The sequence below is a fragment of the Notolepis coatsorum genome (assembly GCF_963971535.1).
Source record: "Notolepis coatsorum genome assembly, chromosome: 17".
NCBI classification, from domain to species: domain Eukaryota; kingdom Metazoa; phylum Chordata; class Actinopteri; order Aulopiformes; family Paralepididae; genus Notolepis; species Notolepis coatsorum.
The window spans coordinates 105,586,095-105,603,883 of NC_140181.1; the positions used below are offsets into that span (position 1 = coordinate 105,586,095).

At 45.1% G+C, this 17,789-nt stretch overlaps 1 protein-coding gene across 1 annotated transcript in view; it reads right to left on the reverse strand.

Annotated features, from left to right (window-relative positions):
- LOC311244205 (serine/threonine-protein kinase WNK2) overlaps nt 1–5,139 on the reverse strand; it is a 143,095-nt gene extending 137,956 nt beyond the window's left edge. Inside the window, exons 1-3 of the mRNA XM_084333612.1 lie at nt 4,463–5,139; nt 3,650–4,093; nt 2,834–3,398 (exon numbers count right to left, since the gene is read on the reverse strand). Of these exons, the coding sequence (XP_084189738.1) occupies nt 2,834–3,398; nt 3,650–3,888 (804 nt within the window). The 5' untranslated portion in view covers nt 3,889–4,093; nt 4,463–5,139. The remainder of the gene's footprint in view (nt 1–2,833; nt 3,399–3,649; nt 4,094–4,462) is intronic.
- Nucleotides 5,140–17,789: the final 12,650 nt, after the last annotated feature.

Genomic DNA, 17,789 nt, shown 5'->3' on the forward strand with positions numbered 1-17,789 from the left:
TCGACAAAGAGCATCCTTTGGGGGGGGAGGCACGTGGCATCTGATCGACGTTAACATCCCCAAGATCAATGGATGTGATTGAGCGGCCCGCTCTGACGTAACGCCTCCATTGTGTCGGGCTGCCAGCACAGCATTCTGTTCACCCAGAACTTTGTTATGGTTTCCCCTCAAAGCAATAACACACTGAGGTCTGAGGGGCAACAGTGGTGATCAGATGGGTGTGGGGAGACTACCTGGTGTGTGTGTGTGTGTGTGTGTGTGTGTGTGTGTGTGGTGACTAAATACACAGGAATCAACTGTCCACTAGAGGGAGCGTTAGTGTGTGTCATCTATGGAGGAAATTAATGGTTTCCTTGAGCCACACTACAGTCATCCTGCCCGGGTGTTGTTCCCTGTATCTCGCGGCACCATCTTTTGACACAGTAGTCCATCACCCCTCTGGCCAATACCAGCAGCACCTGCCCTACTCCCTCTTCCAGGAGAGAGAGAGACACACATCGCAATGAGGCGCTGAGGTGACACCAGGGCAGCCGTCTTTCATTCCAACAGGTAGCCTACATTCCTTCACACTTCGTCTGCTGCCTCTCTGCAATACTGACCCGACGTGTTTCTATCTCGCTCTCTCCCTCCCTCTCTCTCTCTCTCTCCCTCCCCCTAGGCGAAGTATTCACTCAGGAGCACACGGGGCCACCACACGGCTCCCAGCATGCCACAGCAGCTGCTTCCTACCCGCTTGCCTACTGTTGCACGGGGGGGGGGGGGCAGGCAGGCAACACGCACGGGCACGTCTCAGGAGCGTCTCGGCAGCGACCGGGGTGGGGGGGGGGGGGTGATTAGGAGGTGCAGTGAAAGGGGGCAACCTGTATTTTGTTTTGTAACGGTTTTAATCTGGTAGAATTTTTTTTTTTTTTAAGGTCAAAGTAATGGCATTTTGGCTACAGAGGACGCCAATCATGCTTAGTTACAGTGGTCCCCCTTAAGCCTCCTGGGAGGGAGAGAGACAGAGAGAGAGACAGAGAGAGAGAGATGGAGAGAGAGAGAGGGGGGGGGGGAGAGAGAGAGAGAGAGAGAGATGGAGAGAGAGAGGGGGGAGAGAGAGAGAGACGGAGAGAGAGAGATGGAGAGAGAGAGACGGAGAGAGAGACAGAGAGAGATGGAGAGAGAGAGAGGAGAGAGAGAGAGGGGGAGAGAGAGAGACGGAGAGAGAGAGGGGGGGGGAGAGAGAGAGACGGAGAGAGAGAGAGGGGGGGAGAGAGAGATAATCCCTACAGTCTCAGAGAGACGGAAATAATTAGTCAATACCTCTGTGTAGTCTAAGCTGTAGAGCTGAAACATTAATATCACGATATTCAGAAGCTCTTTTTTCTATATCGATATATATATCATTATATCTGCTCAGTAGTAGTGAAAAATGTCATGTCAGATAATCCAATCGATGTTGTTGATCATATTAGACCGTAATTGGTACGTGTGATACAATCAACTGAAACTGGAATTCCCCCCTGACATTCTCAAACAGTTCCGGAATCACTTTGTTAAGAAACCCGACCATTGATTTGCTTTTTAGCATCGATTTACACAGCAATATACGATAAAAAAAAATATCCCCAATACATATCACTCAGTTAAGATGATATTTGATATATATTATTGATAATATTGCCCAGCCTATACTACGTGCCTTGGTGTAATGCAAGACAAGATAGCCCCTCCTCCCTGTGCACTAGCAAAACATGCTGACCTCCAGTCTGCAACGCTGGCGTGTGCATTTCTCCACGACAGTGCCTGTCAATCATTTGACCCATCATGCAAAAACCATTTAAAATGAGGTGGGAAAAACCTATTTGCAACTCAGTGGATGTGCTGCTGAAGGTACAGTAGTGCCACTGATTGACAGCTCCCTGTGGACTCTGTCACGATGTGTGAAACCTCACTCATATAACAGACAGCAAGCAGAGCAGAAGCTTCCCCGTGGAAGCCCCACTAATGGAGATCTCTCAGGTCGACCCGGGACGTTTTATGAGTCGTCAGCTCCTTTCTGTCATTCATTTCTATGCTACAGACGCGACACAGCTCCTTTTCCCAGCGCCTCGCGTTTTAGCGCCCTCGGCGGCTAGCGGAATGGGGGCGGAGCACTCCCAGTGCCTAAAGTTGAAACTAGTTCAACTTTTGGAGAGGAGCGCCGCTCATCAAGGTAACTTTTTTTCGACCGACCAATCAACATTGAGCAAGTGGGAGTCGCGAGACGCTCTGTAAACGCTCTGGGCATGCTGCATATTTTTGCTTTTCAAAGCGGTCCGCCTTGAAAAAAACATCCCCGTGGACACAAAGCCTCAGGGGGAGGGGAAGCCATGTGTCATCATCCATAACAAAGAGGCCTGGATAGAGATCTGACATTTATTCTAATATTTATAACTTTAAATTAGAAGTCTGTGTGGTGGTGGGTGCATAGTTTAGATTTCTTGTTGCTATAATATACCAGATCGACACACTACTGTAGCTTCTCTGTTCCTAGTTTCACCCTTTCACTACAGACAGTTAAGTCTATAGTGTGGTAGTGAAAGGGTTAACCTCATGTAGTGTGGTAGTGAAAGGGTTAACCTTCTGTAGTGTGGTTGTGAAAGGGTTAACCTTCTGTAGTGTGGTTGTGAAAGGGTTAACCCTTTGTCGTGTGGCAGTGAAAGGGTTAACCCTTTGGTAGTGTGGCAGTGAAAGGGTTAAAACAGTTATGTTTGGCATGTGGTTGTTGTCGTTTGTGTGTCTTATATCAAAACGCAGAGACATTCCGCTTATAGGCGTCATGGACAGATATTGAATCGCTACACCACTGTACCTGCAGTTCACACCAGGCGACCTCCACCCACGACTCAGTGTCCAGGCCCTTGTAGACCGTCTTGAAGGACCCTCTCCCGATCTCGATGTCAAACTTGAGGAACCGTCCGCCCGGAGACGTGGACACCGCCTTGATCTCGGCCTCCTCCTCGGTCTCCTCGCTGGCCGACTTCACAGCAACAGCGCCTCCTCTGTCGGAGAGGTCGGCGTTGCACCACGTGACGTTAGCCGGCACATCTCCACCTTTCTCCCTCTCCTCGTCTGCACTGGCGCTCTCGGTGGCACTGGCGCTCTCGGTGGCACTGGCGCTCTCGGTGGCACTGGCGCTCTCGGTGGCACCGTCTTTGGCGCTGCTGTCTTTTTGTCCACCTTGTTGGCTCTCGGTGCTGGAGCCCTCCTCCTGTACCACCCGAGCACTAGCACTAGCAGCCCCGCTCGCCAGAGTCCTGTCCACCATCGTGCGCAGGTTTATGTTCATCATGGCCTTATTCCTGTTGTCACATTCCGGTGCTGCTTCAAAGGTCTGCTCGTCCGCGTCGGAGAACCACAAGCTTCTCCTGATGAACCTGAATGAATGAATGAAAACTTTATTTAACAGATTGCAGAATGGGTACAATACAGTACGCTCAATTATAATACACACAATTGTTAAGGGGATGCAGACCAGAGAAAGACGTTTGTCTTGTTTACATCAGGGTCCCCCATTTTCAATTCATATAGTGACATTTATGACATACACAACATATACATGACACATCATGACATTTATGGCATAGGGACATACATGACATACAAGTATATAGTACCGTTACTGTACCTCTGACGCACGATCCTCTGATAGTCTGATGAGGGGTAGTCACTGCCAGGGTCGCTCCCAGCAGCTCTCACCACCGCCGGGGTGGATTCCGCGTCATTGACAACAGTGCCATCATCCCCGTCATCACCCTCATACATATTTATGTTGAGTTCACACAGGGAATTGAGAACGGATGGAGATGTCGATCCTCCTTGGGGGGTGGGGGAACTTGAATCCTCCCCCCGTATATTAGGCTCCATGGCGGTTTGAGAACGTGCATGCACTCACTGGCGTGTCCTCCAGAGATGTTGTGCCATCATGGCTAGAGTCCCCCCACCCCCCACACACACACTGGAGGTCTGGAGGAGCAGCAGTACCTGCAGCGGCCGCTCGGTGACGCAGTTTGCCCCGCGTCACCGATCAACACTGGGGATGGATGTCACAGTAGATGAGGTTTCATCTGATCTGAACAAATGGAAAAGAATGCCGTTAGTTAGTTTAAAAGCGAAGAAACACTAACTATTCATCATCTACATGTGATATGTAAGAATATATATATGTCAGGGTTTTTCCATGTTGGTTCTAACGAAATACTAGTTCCTGGCATGATGCAAAGCAGGTAGATGAAAAGAAACCCAGACGTGAAGTGACATAAGTCACATGACATATAAGTCAGTCAGTATGAAATATGAATCGCCACTCGCCAGGTCAGAGGAGCAGAAAAAAAACTGCCATGCCAGACATGACAAACATCAGTTTTTAAGCCCAACGTTAGGTCAAGTAGAACATTATTATTAATAAGAAACGTGACTTGACGGCGCCGCCAACACTTACCCGCTCGAATATTATATAGGAGGGAAGAAGCCAAGCCAGCTGTGGAGCCGCTGAGTGACAGACTGTGAGCTCGCGCCGGTGCCGTGGAGCCGCTGAGTGACAGCAGACTGTGAGCTCGCGCCGGTGCCGTGGAGCCGCTGAGTGACAGCAGACTGACTGACGTCACGTGAGCTCGCGCCGGTGCCGTGGAGCCGCTGACCCGCTGAGTGACAGCAGACGGTGAGCTCGCGCCGGTGCTGCTGCTAGGCAGAGCGAGCTAACGTTAGCCGGTAAACACCACGACACACGGCGGGGGTCTTTTTGAATAATAAACGCACTATCTGCGTATCCTCATATTCACGGGCTAACGTTTTATTATCCATGGGTGACGACGACGACGAACGAACAGCCTCAGGTCCATTTAGCTACAAAGCAACGGGAGTGGGAAATCTTTTGACAAACGCAGATGTATCTCCTCCTCCTCCTCCAAGGCATCGCATCTCTCCCTCTCTTCGATGTGATCATAAACGGCTCTATGGTTGGTGGTGATGACGAGCGCCAGGTCTCTCTTCTTCTAACGTCTCCTCCTTTTTGAAAACGCAGTGTTGAACGCGCCCGTTGTGACGCGTGCGTTTCGCTTCAAGAAGTGCGAGAATCCTGTGTATTAATTTACACACAAGTTGCTGCTGGCTGGGTTGTTGCCCCCCTCTCCAAACAAATCTGCCGCTGGCGGAGCTCACAAACCGTCTCCCAGTCCAGCCCGCTCTGAACCACGCCCCTGGTAACCACGCCCCTGGTAACGACCGCAGCAGCACCCAATCAAACAGCGCGTTGCAATAGAATAGATCAATAGACCACCGCAACACTTCCGGTATTTTGAGCTCATGGAGAGAGCGAGCATCTCTCGAAGACACTCTGACGTCACGAGAACGCCGCCATCTTGGTATGGGGGAAACAAACGGATTTCTACGATCAAATGTATGCGTTGAGCTCCGTTTTTATTACATATTTTATCACATTCTTGTTCATTTCATAACCTTTTCATATAATTTGTTTTGAAAATATTGAGGCCAACATGGCATTTCACTATTTCGAAAGCCTTTCTGGTGATTCTAAGTGCATTGGTCATTAGAGCCTTAGAGACGTAAGTCGAGCCATAAGCCTCTAATCGACATTCATTAATTGTATCCCCGCGCGCCCCCCCCCCCCTCCTCACGAGCTCCATGTAACGCGGAAGTGCAGTGGTCTATCAGAGTCAAGACGTCGTGCTGGACTGTCTAGCAAGGATAAAATACAGTTGCAGTTCTAGACCCTTTTTATAAATAAAAAAATAATAATAATAATAATTCTTATTTTACATTTTTTTTTTTATTCTTGTTTTATTATTATTACAGACATGGATTGCCGGTAGTAACCTGTTGACCTCATTGGTTAACTATTAAAAAACATTTAAGAATGTCAAAGATGTTGGTAATGTCATGTCAAGTCCCAGTCCAACATTCAACACAAGACGTGGAAGCAGATGTTTGATTGATTGATTGATTGATTGATTGATTGATTGATTGATTGATTGATTGAAAACTTTATTAACATATTGCAGAATGGGTACAGTACAGTACAGCTCAATACATACAATTGTTAAGGGGATGCAGACCAGAGAAAGACTTTCATCTTGTTTACATCAGGGTCCCCCATTTTCAATTCATCATAACATATATGACACACATGACATACAGATAGACAGTACTGCTACATCTATACATTTATGACATACCAGATTTGCAAATGCAGTACTGTTTGTGATACAAAAAGAGTCCAGAAAAGAGAGTATATACATTTGATGTAGAAACTGTACATTGGAGGTTGGGTAGGTGGGGTGGGGTTGGGTGGGTGGGGGCTGTACATTGGAGGTGGTTGGATGGGGGGGGGGGGGGGGGGGGGGGGTAGCCAGCTAGCTACCTACTGTAACTAGTGAATTTGCCAGTGCTGATGGGCAACAAGACAAGTATGTTGAAACGTTAGCTAGCACTATATAAAATTACTGACTATTCTGACAGAGAATGTTGTCAAATTGGTCATTAGTTCCATGGTGTTGGTGTAATAATAGTGTCAAAGAACATTAGCTAATGTTAGCTAGCTGATGCTATTAGCTAGTTAGCTATCAAGCTAATGTCAGTTGGGAGCATGTCTATGTTCCCCGGGTCCTATGTTCCCCGGGTTCTATGTTCCCCGCTTTGATCGATTGATAGATTGAACATTTTAGACCACCAGCCCTGATTCCAAACTCTAACCTTAACCAGTTCGAACGAGGGCCTAAGCTTAACCGTTCGAAACAAGGCGGACATTAATAATTAATAAAATAAAAATGTATAACATTTTCAATCTATTAATTAATCAATCAAAGCGGGGAACATAGAACCCGGGGAACATAGGACCCGGGGAACATAGGGATGATCCCTGTCAGTTCAGCTAATGTTAGCTAGCTAGCCCAGCTAATCTGCTTGCTACAAAGGCTTATTGCTGCCACGCAAAATGAAAAAAATATGTTGTGGCCTCAAAATAGTATTTTGTTACCTTAAAATGTATTTAGTTACCTCAAATTTATCAATTTTGGGCCTCAAAATAATATTTTATGTCCTCAAAATAGTTACCTCAAGTATTTTGTTCCCTCAAATTAATCAATTTGAGGCCTCAAAATAATATTTTGTGGCCTCAAAATAGTATTTTGTTCCCTCATGATTTGAACAAACCTTCACTCACTGGAAATGTCTTTTTCCCATAGATGGATACGAAAATGTGAGTCTCTCTCTCCCTCTCTTTCTCTCCCGCTCTCTCTCTCTCTCTCTCGAACGCAGTGAGTGCTCCGTAATATGATCATGATCATTATGATCGACTGGAATTAAAAAATAATAATAATAGGTTTACTACTTACATACTGTATAGTTGTTCATTAATGTTACCTAAATGTCATAAGTGAATTGTATAGAAACAACTCACCAAAATTGACTATTGCACAACTGATTTGACTATTTCCCCTGATCAAATATTCACACGGAAAAGGACTGAAGCCAGGGGCGGTTCTAGCATCAGACCTTTAGGGGGGCTCAGCCCCTAATTTCACTAAATGCCATGGTCAGGCAAGGGAGGGGGCGGGGGGGTAAAGGGGCGGTTCCCCCCCTTGGTGGATTTTTTTTGTCAAATCAGTTGTGCAATAGTCAATTTTGGTGAGTTGTTTCTATATAATTCACTTATGACATTTAGGTAACATTAATGAACAACTACAGTATTAAGGAGACAACTACAGTATGTAAGTAGTAAACCTATTATTATTTTTATTCCAGTCGATCATAATGATCATGATCATATTACGGAGCGCTCACTGCGTTTGAGAGAGGGAGAGAAAGAGAGGGAGAGAGAGAGAGATAGAGAGGGAGAGAGAGACTCCGGACTGGCCATCGGGACGTTCGGGACGAATCCCGATGGGCCGGAAGTAAAGTGGACTGGTAAAAAAAAAAAAAAAAAATCCTTTGTAATATTTTTTTTGATGGGGGGCTTCGACTGGCCCATTTAGTCCACTCCGATCGGCCCACTTTGGTAGGGTAGGGCTGAAAAAGTTAGATGTAAAAATGAAAATTGCCACAGAAAGATGCTTAAAAATAGCCTACTAGCTCTTGCAGTGATTTCAGTCATGTGGGCCAGTATGTGGGCAGGTGTGTGGGCCGGTGTGTGGGCCAGTGTGTGGGCCGGCAGTGGCGCCGGCAGGATTCAATTCCATAGTACGCATGCTCGCTCGCACAGAAACAGTCCGTCCAGATGATGTAGCCTACACAGCGCTCTACTACAGATACACTACCCAAAGCGCAACGACACACATAGGTGACAATAGTGTGTGTGCGTGTGTGCGCACGGGCCGGAGTGACTCTGAACGTCTCAGGCTGAATCTCCGCTACGCCACCTGACCGCCGCCGGAAATATACTTCTAACCAGACTTTCTAGAATGGAAAAAAGGTGAAAAAAATGATAGGCTATGTAAACAAGTTGTCAGTGTCCCATGTATCATTTATATGCAATTATCAAAAAAATCGCAAAAATAACTGTTTCATGATTCTCAGCCAATATTGCAGATAACTGAACAAATGAGGTGTCTAGACCCATGTTTTGAGGGTCAAAGATCACAATAACACTATCCCTAGAGTGATCACATGTTTCTATGTGACTTCTGGTTCCGGGTCGAGTATGTAGTAGTCGCTGTGTGTAACAGCTCCGCTCCTGTTATTTATATTTTGCCTTTAAAAGCCTCTTTTTATACCCCCAATTCGTTTAAACCTGTACGTATATATCACCTGAGGTTTCCAACTAACTATATTGACTGAAAGAACCACGATGCCACAGAAGAAATGAAAACTATCCAAAGAGATGACGTTTCAACCGAAGGAGTACCTTGCTAAACTAATAGAAGGGCTAACGCAATCCCAGTTTAAGTTCGAAGGCACCATTAAGATAATGGAGAAGACCATAACGGAAGATTTATGCTCCCTAACCAACAAGGTTGACGCTATCAAAGAATCTATCGAATCCAAAATCGGGAAGCTATGGGAAACGGTTGGTGCACAGACCGAACGTATAGTAGTGGAAGCCTGCTTGAGTAATTGCACTGATAGATGCGAGGATATAGAATGAACCAACAATAAGCTAAAGTCTAAGATAATCGACCTCGAATACCGATTCCGCAGACCTAATATTCGCATAGTAGGTCTGGATGAATCCGTGAGCTGCGAACAACCCAATGTCTCGTTTGCAGAAGTGTTAGTTGCAATTCTGACACCTGAAGTGGATCAATGTTACAGAATTGGTGCTCCAAACAACAACAAACCTAGAGTAGTTATTGCTAGCTTACGTCAAATTGGAATAAAAGAAAGAATTATTGGAGAGGCACGGAAGAAGAATGGTAATCTGACATACAGAGGGCAAACAGTCTATTTCTATGAAGATTACTGCCCCGAAGTTGTGGAACAACGGTCCCGTTATAAGACAGTGATGTCCCTACTCTACAGGCAAGGTTTCAGACCTACCCTACGGTACCCTGCGAGGCTGTCCATCGTCAAAAAAGACGGAGTGAGGAAGTATTTTTCCTCGCCTGATGAAGCTGAAACCTTCTTGAAGAACCAGGAGGACACCTCGTCTAAATAGGCTATAGTATAGGCCTACTGTTATTTTCTGAACACTTCGTTATGGCTTAAACACCAAACGGCGTCATATAAATTTTGATAACCTTGATTCATAAATAGGTTAACTATGTGACGCTGGATATCGTCTAGAGATACTTTATTTTAATGGTTCGCTACATCTGATATAAGGGGGGTTTGGTCCGTTGTAATTGTTTTGATAAACTATTGAACGGCCACCAAGGCTGGGGAGATTAACGTTAGCTCTGTTTAATGATCTATGATTTTTATGCAAGTCATTGTGTTGGGCCATGACTGGGCAACCTCCGGAGCAGGGGCGGATTTAGGATTGTAGGAGATCCGGGGCTTAGCCCAGAAAGGTGCCGGTGATAGCGGGCACAGATTTTTTTTACTTCGACACCACAATTTTTTACTTATACCACCACCTTGAAAGTGTTAACACTTTGATTGCCTAAGGTTAAATTCATGATATACCATCCGTTGCCAGCTCTATTTAACATGAAGAAGTTCCCCTTCTTTGCAGGGCTATAACTTTTTAAATTCTATTGCTAAATTGCCATTATTAGGGCCCATTCAAGGTCCTATATGTATTGTTCATGGTGTAGCAACGTTAAACTTTTTCATTCACATATTCATACTAAAATATGGTCTAAAGTATAAGTATGTTTTCATCTCTTTCTGCAGCTTTCTCCAGAACGTGATTTATAGCCCCAAATGCATTATATTGATGATGAAATACAGTTTGGTAGGAATCTGTGCGAGATAAAAGATTTCAATTGGACGTACTTCTAGAAGTTTCTACGTATCATCTGATGATGACCGGATGGGCAGGGAATCGTTTATAATTCCGTGGGCAGCGTTATATCATTCATCTAGTGTGGGTGATATGATCATCAGAGCAGTTTATATCGAACACGTTCAAAAATAACGCTGAATCTTACCGTATCTTCCTCGCGCCGTTGGACGATGAGCGTGGAACTGAAATATTCCTATTATGGGATGTAGAAATACGCGATCTATTTCCAGGTTGTATAATAGTATATACGTCCAAATCATGTTGTTTATCGAGTTATTGGCAACGGATCGCTATGTATTGTGTCGAGATCGAGTCCCGGGACCTATAGAGAGTGGCCGGAAGTAATATGGACGATCACCACTTCATCCACATGACTTCCTGTTTGGCGCTTCTGCCGATCGGCCACCAGATGGCGCTCTTGAACCGCTAGAGGGTTGAGAGGAGGCCAGCACTGTGTCTCAGGGCTGCGGAGGAAAAATATGATTTCGATCACAGATTTTTGAAATATTGATAGTAAAGACGAGTTAGGGCGTCCGCGGCAACTTTAGCATGGCTAGGAAAGACGCCTAAACACGTTTTCGGCACTTAAAGTGTTAATATGCGTCTGTTTACGGTTTGATTATCACTGATACAATAAAATAGTGCAGTGCAATAAAATAGTTAGTAAAATAGAATAAAATAATGCAATAGTGCATTGCAATAAAATAGTTATCATCGTATTTTTTTGGGAGGCCGGTAAGGAGTGCATTACAGTAGTCGAGTTGGCTTGAGATAAAGGCATGGATCTGGTTTTCAGCGTCCTTTTGATTTATAAATGGCCGTACTTTAGCTATGTTTCTAAGGTGGAAGAATTACGTTTTTGTCAACTTGTTGATTGTGATTTAAAGCTTAGGTCTGAGTCTACCATAACACCAAGACTTAACTCACTTAAATACAGTTAGCAGCTGGATAGACCACAGATGGAAATTAGCTTCTGCTAAATCTGGTGCAAACATATTTTCATGTAACAATGATGAATTGTCAAAAAAAAAAAAAAAAACGTATTCTTTTTTTTTTGAAAATAGATTCGGGGCTTTTCAGAAAACATTCGGGGCTTGAGCCCAAGTAGCCACCCCCTAGCCCCGCCCCTGCTCCGGAGGTTCCTTTTTATTATAATTTTGATGTTTTCCCTGTGTGTGTACATTTGTATTGGACTTCGAGATCTATTGACATTTTGAGCACGTTCCTGTTGTTGACATATTAAGAGGCTTCGGCCAGACATAATGGAACATTACAGAAGATGCTAGAATATCAGACAAGCTTCTGCACAGCGCCCTCTCCTGATACGATGGACTAATGGCACTTTTATTAAAATGAAATAGAATATTCTAGAACTTTAACATGCGTTCTGTGACTACACACACGGCATAGGTCACCTTTGGAGGAAACAAGTCTTCACAGCGGAACATCGCCCACCCCTGGCCTGGTGCACGTATTGCATATACGTATTTAAACCTCCTTTTCTTTTGCAATAGCTCCATCATTGCCTTTCCTTTCTATTTCTTCTATGTGTTTAAACTTAGCCAAGTTCTTTTAAGGTTTAAGTGAATGTACTCTACTCTTTGAGGCATCTTTTATTTAGCTCCAATGCCTTTCCTTTCTATTTCTACGGTGTGTTTAAACTTAGCCAAGTTCGTATAAGGTTTAGGTGAATGTACTCTACTCTTTGAGGCATCTTTTATTTTTTTATCTCCTTTTTTATTTAACGGGAGAGTGGCCAAGCCACTGAGAATAATCTACTAATGGTAGAATTGATCGTTTTAGACCCTATGGCAAATTGCATAGGGGAGTTATGGTTGAATTGCTCGATATGGGGATACTGGTTGTGTATTTTAAAGGGTGCAATACATTTAGGATACGACGCGAGTTGTGTGAATTGTCTTGTCACTGGTAATTAGCTTCTCCGTGCAAATCGGGTTGTTGTTACAGATGTGAAAATGATCTGGTTGTGTGAGAAACATCATGTGTGTTTATATGTACCGTGTACTCACAACTAAGGGGTAACTAACCTATGAAGCTATGCTTAGTGACAAATGAGTAAAGAATTTTCTTTTCTCAGCCTGTGATGACAATGAACAGTGTGTTCACATATTAACAGGTTTTCCTGTTTTAACTGGCCGTATTAAGGGTAAAGTAGGAGGATTGTGTTTCCCCCCGGTTCCCTGGGGACTTTTTCATCCTCCTATCAGACATGTTGTTGCACTACATTGTGTCTTTGTGTGGTAGGGATGCGATGTAACCCTTAGCTTGATTGTTGAGGTTGTGCTAAGACTGCTGGAGAAACTTTATTTTCCTAAAAGAAAAGATTGTTTGGTCGCTTTCGTGTGTGCTTAGCAAGGCCTGTGGCCGATACTAATCGAGAATTATGTATTCTCTCATTATGAAAAACTGCGTTCCTCTGTAGAGTGTTTTTGCCATTTTTTGTAGGTGATGATGGGTTGTGTGTGTCATGTGACCTACAACTAGGTTGGACTGGCCACAGAAGCACATGTGTGAGTTGGACCGGGGCTCTTAGAGAGCCCTCTCTATTCTGTGTTTTTTCCTTAGTAAAAATCAGATAGCAGGTTAGCTCATGCGCTGTGTGAAGCTGTCAAACGCTTCATAGAGCTGACTATGACTGTGTCATATTCTCTTTTTGTCATTACATCGTATCATGGGTGTGGGGTCGTAAAGGGGTGAACTGGTAACCTTTCCTCTCCCCCTTTTTTCTGTTGGTCAGGGGTACACCCCCTGTCCTTCAAGGTTCCTGTCACGTTGCGGTTCGGCACGTTACGGGGTGAGGGGGGGGGGGGGGGAGTTTCCTGGTACCACGGCCTGGGATATTGGGCGTGTGCACCGCAGAAATTCCCCCGCCATAGAGTACGTCACTGTGCGCGTCTCTGTTGGTAGGACTTCCGTGTGCTGTTCAGGTCCATGTGATGGATCTGTTTCGGGGGGGTGGTCAGGGCTCCTCCTCACCAAGCGCCTATTCGGGCCTTCTGTGAGTTCGGACTCCTCCTTCCATGTGAGGGAGCCTCCATCAGAGTACAGAGCCTCCTCCTCAGATTGTCAAAGTGAGTGGACCCTCTAGAACAGGGGTGGCCAACCCGCGGCTCGCGAGCCGCATGCGGCTCTTTGCCCGTCAATGTGCGGCTCTTCCATCCATAATTTTTTTTTTTTTTTTTTTTTTTACTTTTTTTTTTTTATGTCACTCATTCCATAAGGACGTAGAATAAACATTTACAATTTTTTTTAAATGGTCCATTTGCATGTTCTTGGTATCTGAATCTAGGGACATGGATCAGTGTCAGAAATAGTGTGTCTGTTACTAGGCTTGAGTAAATTGTAATGAACCAAAGGAGAATATCAATTCTATTTAATTTTTTTTTTATCTTTGACTGTAAATAACACCATGCTAAAATTGACCGACCTGAAAAATCTAAGCAAATGAATAAAGGGAAGATGATTAAACAGGTTTTGTAGATACAGTACTGAATTCTACCATCTTTTTTATAATGTAAATTTCTCCACCATTTTTCATCATATTGCAACACCGTTTTTTGCAAGACGTTCACAGAAAGGTAGAGAAACTAACTGCGTTCTGTTTTATGGCAATAACGTTCAGGTTTGTGGGAGATAATCCCAAAAAATAAGAGAAATTAAAAAGTAAATCCAGAAGTCAGATGATTGACAGGGGCTGGTGTGAGCTGGGTAGGGTAGTTTTTCGAAATTTGAAAGCCCTGAGTCTCTTCCTTCAAAAGACTACACTCACTTTTGGCTGTGCCACTTCCTCCTGTCAATATGCGCCGGTTTCCGACTCAATGCCCTGAGATTTCTATAATCTTATATTTCACTAATAACAGTTAAAATAATTGGTAAACAAACAAAATGCTGAAAATATACACTTTTACTGTACATCTCGGGCTTAAGAGGTTAACCCTGTGAGGCCCAAATTAAAAAGAAATTAGCAACTTCAGAGGCCAGAGGGTGGGACATATAAACACATTTACTATCAAATAGCATTGTGAGGCTGAACAACAGGACCAATTGACTATACATGTGCTTAAAGGGGAACTATCTTATAAATGGCTTTTTTCAGTGTTTACCATTGTTTCTTAGCTATGTGGACTTATATTAATATGATATATGTCTCTAATTCTCATATTGGCGAATTCTTCCAATTCTCCTCTCACAATATTCACCCTCACTGAACTGAGTCATCTGAAAATGTGCATATCTGTGATGTCAGAGATTTCTCAGCTGCATAATAATGTGGCAGTTGATGTGGCAGTTGGCACCAGGCCACACAGTGGTTGGAGCCCAGCCTCAAAACGGCTTAAGATCTTGAGGTAGAAAAATGCGGTTTTTAGTACTTGATTAGAAATACAAAACAATGCATTTTTTTGAAAAAAACCTAGGTGTTCCATAGACTCACAGGAATTGTGTAAAAGTGCCCAAATAGTGAAATAAATAGTAAAATAGTTCCCCTTTAAATTTTTTTAAATAAACATTATTTTTTTAAATGGCTAAAAGTGATTTTGTAATTTTGCAACCGTGGGTCTCACAGGGTACTTTTAACCCTGTGAGGCCCAAATAAAAAAGACATTAGCAACTTCAGAGGCCAGAGGGTGAGACCTATAAACACATGAAGGGTGCCGTGACTGAAAAAAAAGTTGAGAAACGCTGGTATATGGTGTGGCTCTTTGTGGTACCACAGTAATTTTTGTGGCTCTTAGTCTCTGACTGGTTGGCCACCCCTGCTCTAGAAGGTGTCCTATTCTATTGTGTATGTATTCGATTCAATTCGATTATTGAGTGTGTATGGGTTCAGTGCCTCTTCCCCGGAGAGCCCTACAACCAATTTTTTACATGGCTCAAGGTGCAATATATTCTTTTCAATCTGTACAGCTCGCGTGGGAAGTCTCTCTGGGGATTCCTGTCTCCTTCCTATGGCAGTGGTTCCCAAAGTCGGGGTCGCGACCCAAAGGTGGGCCGCGAGCAGCCACGGGTGGGCCGCGAGATGATTTAAAAAAAAAAAAAAAAAAAAATAATAAAAAAAAAAATTTATTTTAAATTTTTAAATTTTTTATTTTTTTATTTAAATTTTTTTTGTCAGGCCACTGAACTTAGAAGCAGGCCAGGACAGTGTTTCTAGTTGTATTCTAAAATTCTATTCTATTGTATTCTAAAATGTGACTATATGGTTTTATATTAACTTAATAAATAAACAAAAACGAAAAATCTACTTATTTCAACCAACATTTCAAACTAAATAACAGATTATGCACATAAAACGCTGAAAACAACCGAAGCAACAATAGTATTTTAATGAGGCTATTATTATTATCATTATTATTTTGCAACAAGTTAGCCCTCTCATAAATAGCACATATAAATGAATAACTAACTTGAACTAACTTAATAGGATTGAAGTGATATTTGGCTTAAAAAATCGGTCGCCTGGCAAAAAAAAAAAAAAAAAAACGCCAGACGATGTGCATTGGGCCGCGGCTCTCTGACGCCTTATTTTCTGGGCCCCGGCCTGAAAAGTTTGGGAACCCCTGTCCTATGGGAGGGTGGTGGGATGTAAAAATGTGAACGATTTTTACCCCCGGCTGTGTAGACTGGGATACATACTGTTGGTGCTTCCTTCTTTTCTATTACAAAAGAGTTGGAGTTAGGAAGTGTCACACCCCTCTTGTCGTTCCCCTGGGCGCCTTGGGGATTCAATGACAGGTCTAAATAGCCTGTTCATTGATGTGGGTGTGTCCCGACGCACGTGTAGTGCTAGCTCGCTGTAAACAGGCGACTGACTGGCACGCCTTGGTTGCTTGAGGTTAAAACAGCGTTTTTATAGAGCAACTGGGATGGAGGTTTTTCCTCTTCCGACGACCACATCCCACGACCTGGGTTGGTTATCGACGGATTCTCGTTCATGTCTGGGGGATGATGACGGAATGGATCTGAACATATGTAGAGGGGTCTCACGCCCTGGGGGTGGGCCACCGGGCGCGGTTCGCCCGAACGTCTGGGTGGCGCCTTCTTTTCATGTTAAGATCAACACGCATATCTGCCCTTTCTCCTGAGTAGGCATGTCGGCGTGGTTAGGGCACGGGACTGGTTCTGGTCACGCTGGTCCGGATCAGTCGAACCTGTTGTCCGCCGGGGATGCAGATCTGCTGTTCTGGTACCCTGAGGGACTTGGGCTTTTTTCAGGGGGAAAAATGCCAGGTCGGTCCGGGTGTCACAGGGTTAAGCGCTATGGAGACCCTGGTTGGGTACGTTTTTACTCAGCACTGTCGTAATGGCTTACGGCCATGCCAACCTGTACACGCTCGATCTCGTCGGATCTCGGCCGCTACACAGGTTGGTCCTGGTTAGTACTTGGTTGGGAGACCGCCTGGGAATACCAAGTACGGTGTGCTTAGGGGCGGGTTCTCCATTCTTTTTCGCTCCTCTCTCACGCATGACGAAGAGGGGCCTGTTGGGGTGGTCTTTGACCTCCTCTGGTGACCCTGTGCTTCCCGTATCGCCAGGCCCGGTCCGAAGTAATGTTTCGTCGACCCGTAGGCCTGGGTTAACCCTTTTTTGAAAACTGAAACACTTGTACTGCGGTATAGCCGGTGTATACCCGCATGTGTGTTTTGGAGTTTTTTCTTGAGGGGTTATAGGAACAACCACCGCATTGGGTAACACCAAGGTGGTTGATTCCCTGGTGTGTTGGTGCAGTGTCAACTCCCGGGTTCACCGGTTGAGGGTGCCCCTGCACGTTCATGACGTCTGCCAATCGTGTCAACCTTCTCTGCCTCAACCCCTCTGGGTGGGGGTTTTTAAATGGAGGCTTGGTCATGCAACAACGCCAGCATACGCCCCTTCCGCCGGGGCGGCTGTGTTCAGCTGTCCCCTCTGGCGCCTGTCTCGTCCGCAGTCTCCAGGCTGGGGTTAACAGCCTGTTGCCTGGTTTTTCCCCGGTGCGCTGCCTGCTTCCGTTGGTTAACCTTTTTTGTGTGCTTACGGCCATGCTGACTGCCTGTTCTGCAGGGTCAGTGTGCCAGGCGGTGTACTATTGGGGGGACAGGGCCCGCTCGGCTGAGGGGCCTTTGTCCGAATACGCTGGCGATGTGGGGGGCGGGGTCACTAAGTGCCCACCTGGTGGGGTCTTGATGCTGGCATCATGGACTTCTCCGGGCCCCCGTTCCAGGGGGTCCAGTCCCTTTGGTGGGTCTGGGTCTTCCTTCGCGCTCCGCTGCTGCGGCCTTGCCACGGGGTTGGGTTTGCCCTTGACCCCGTGATTCTGGGGGCAGTAACGAGGTTGTTTCCTCCGTTCGTTCCCGGGTGGCATGCGGGT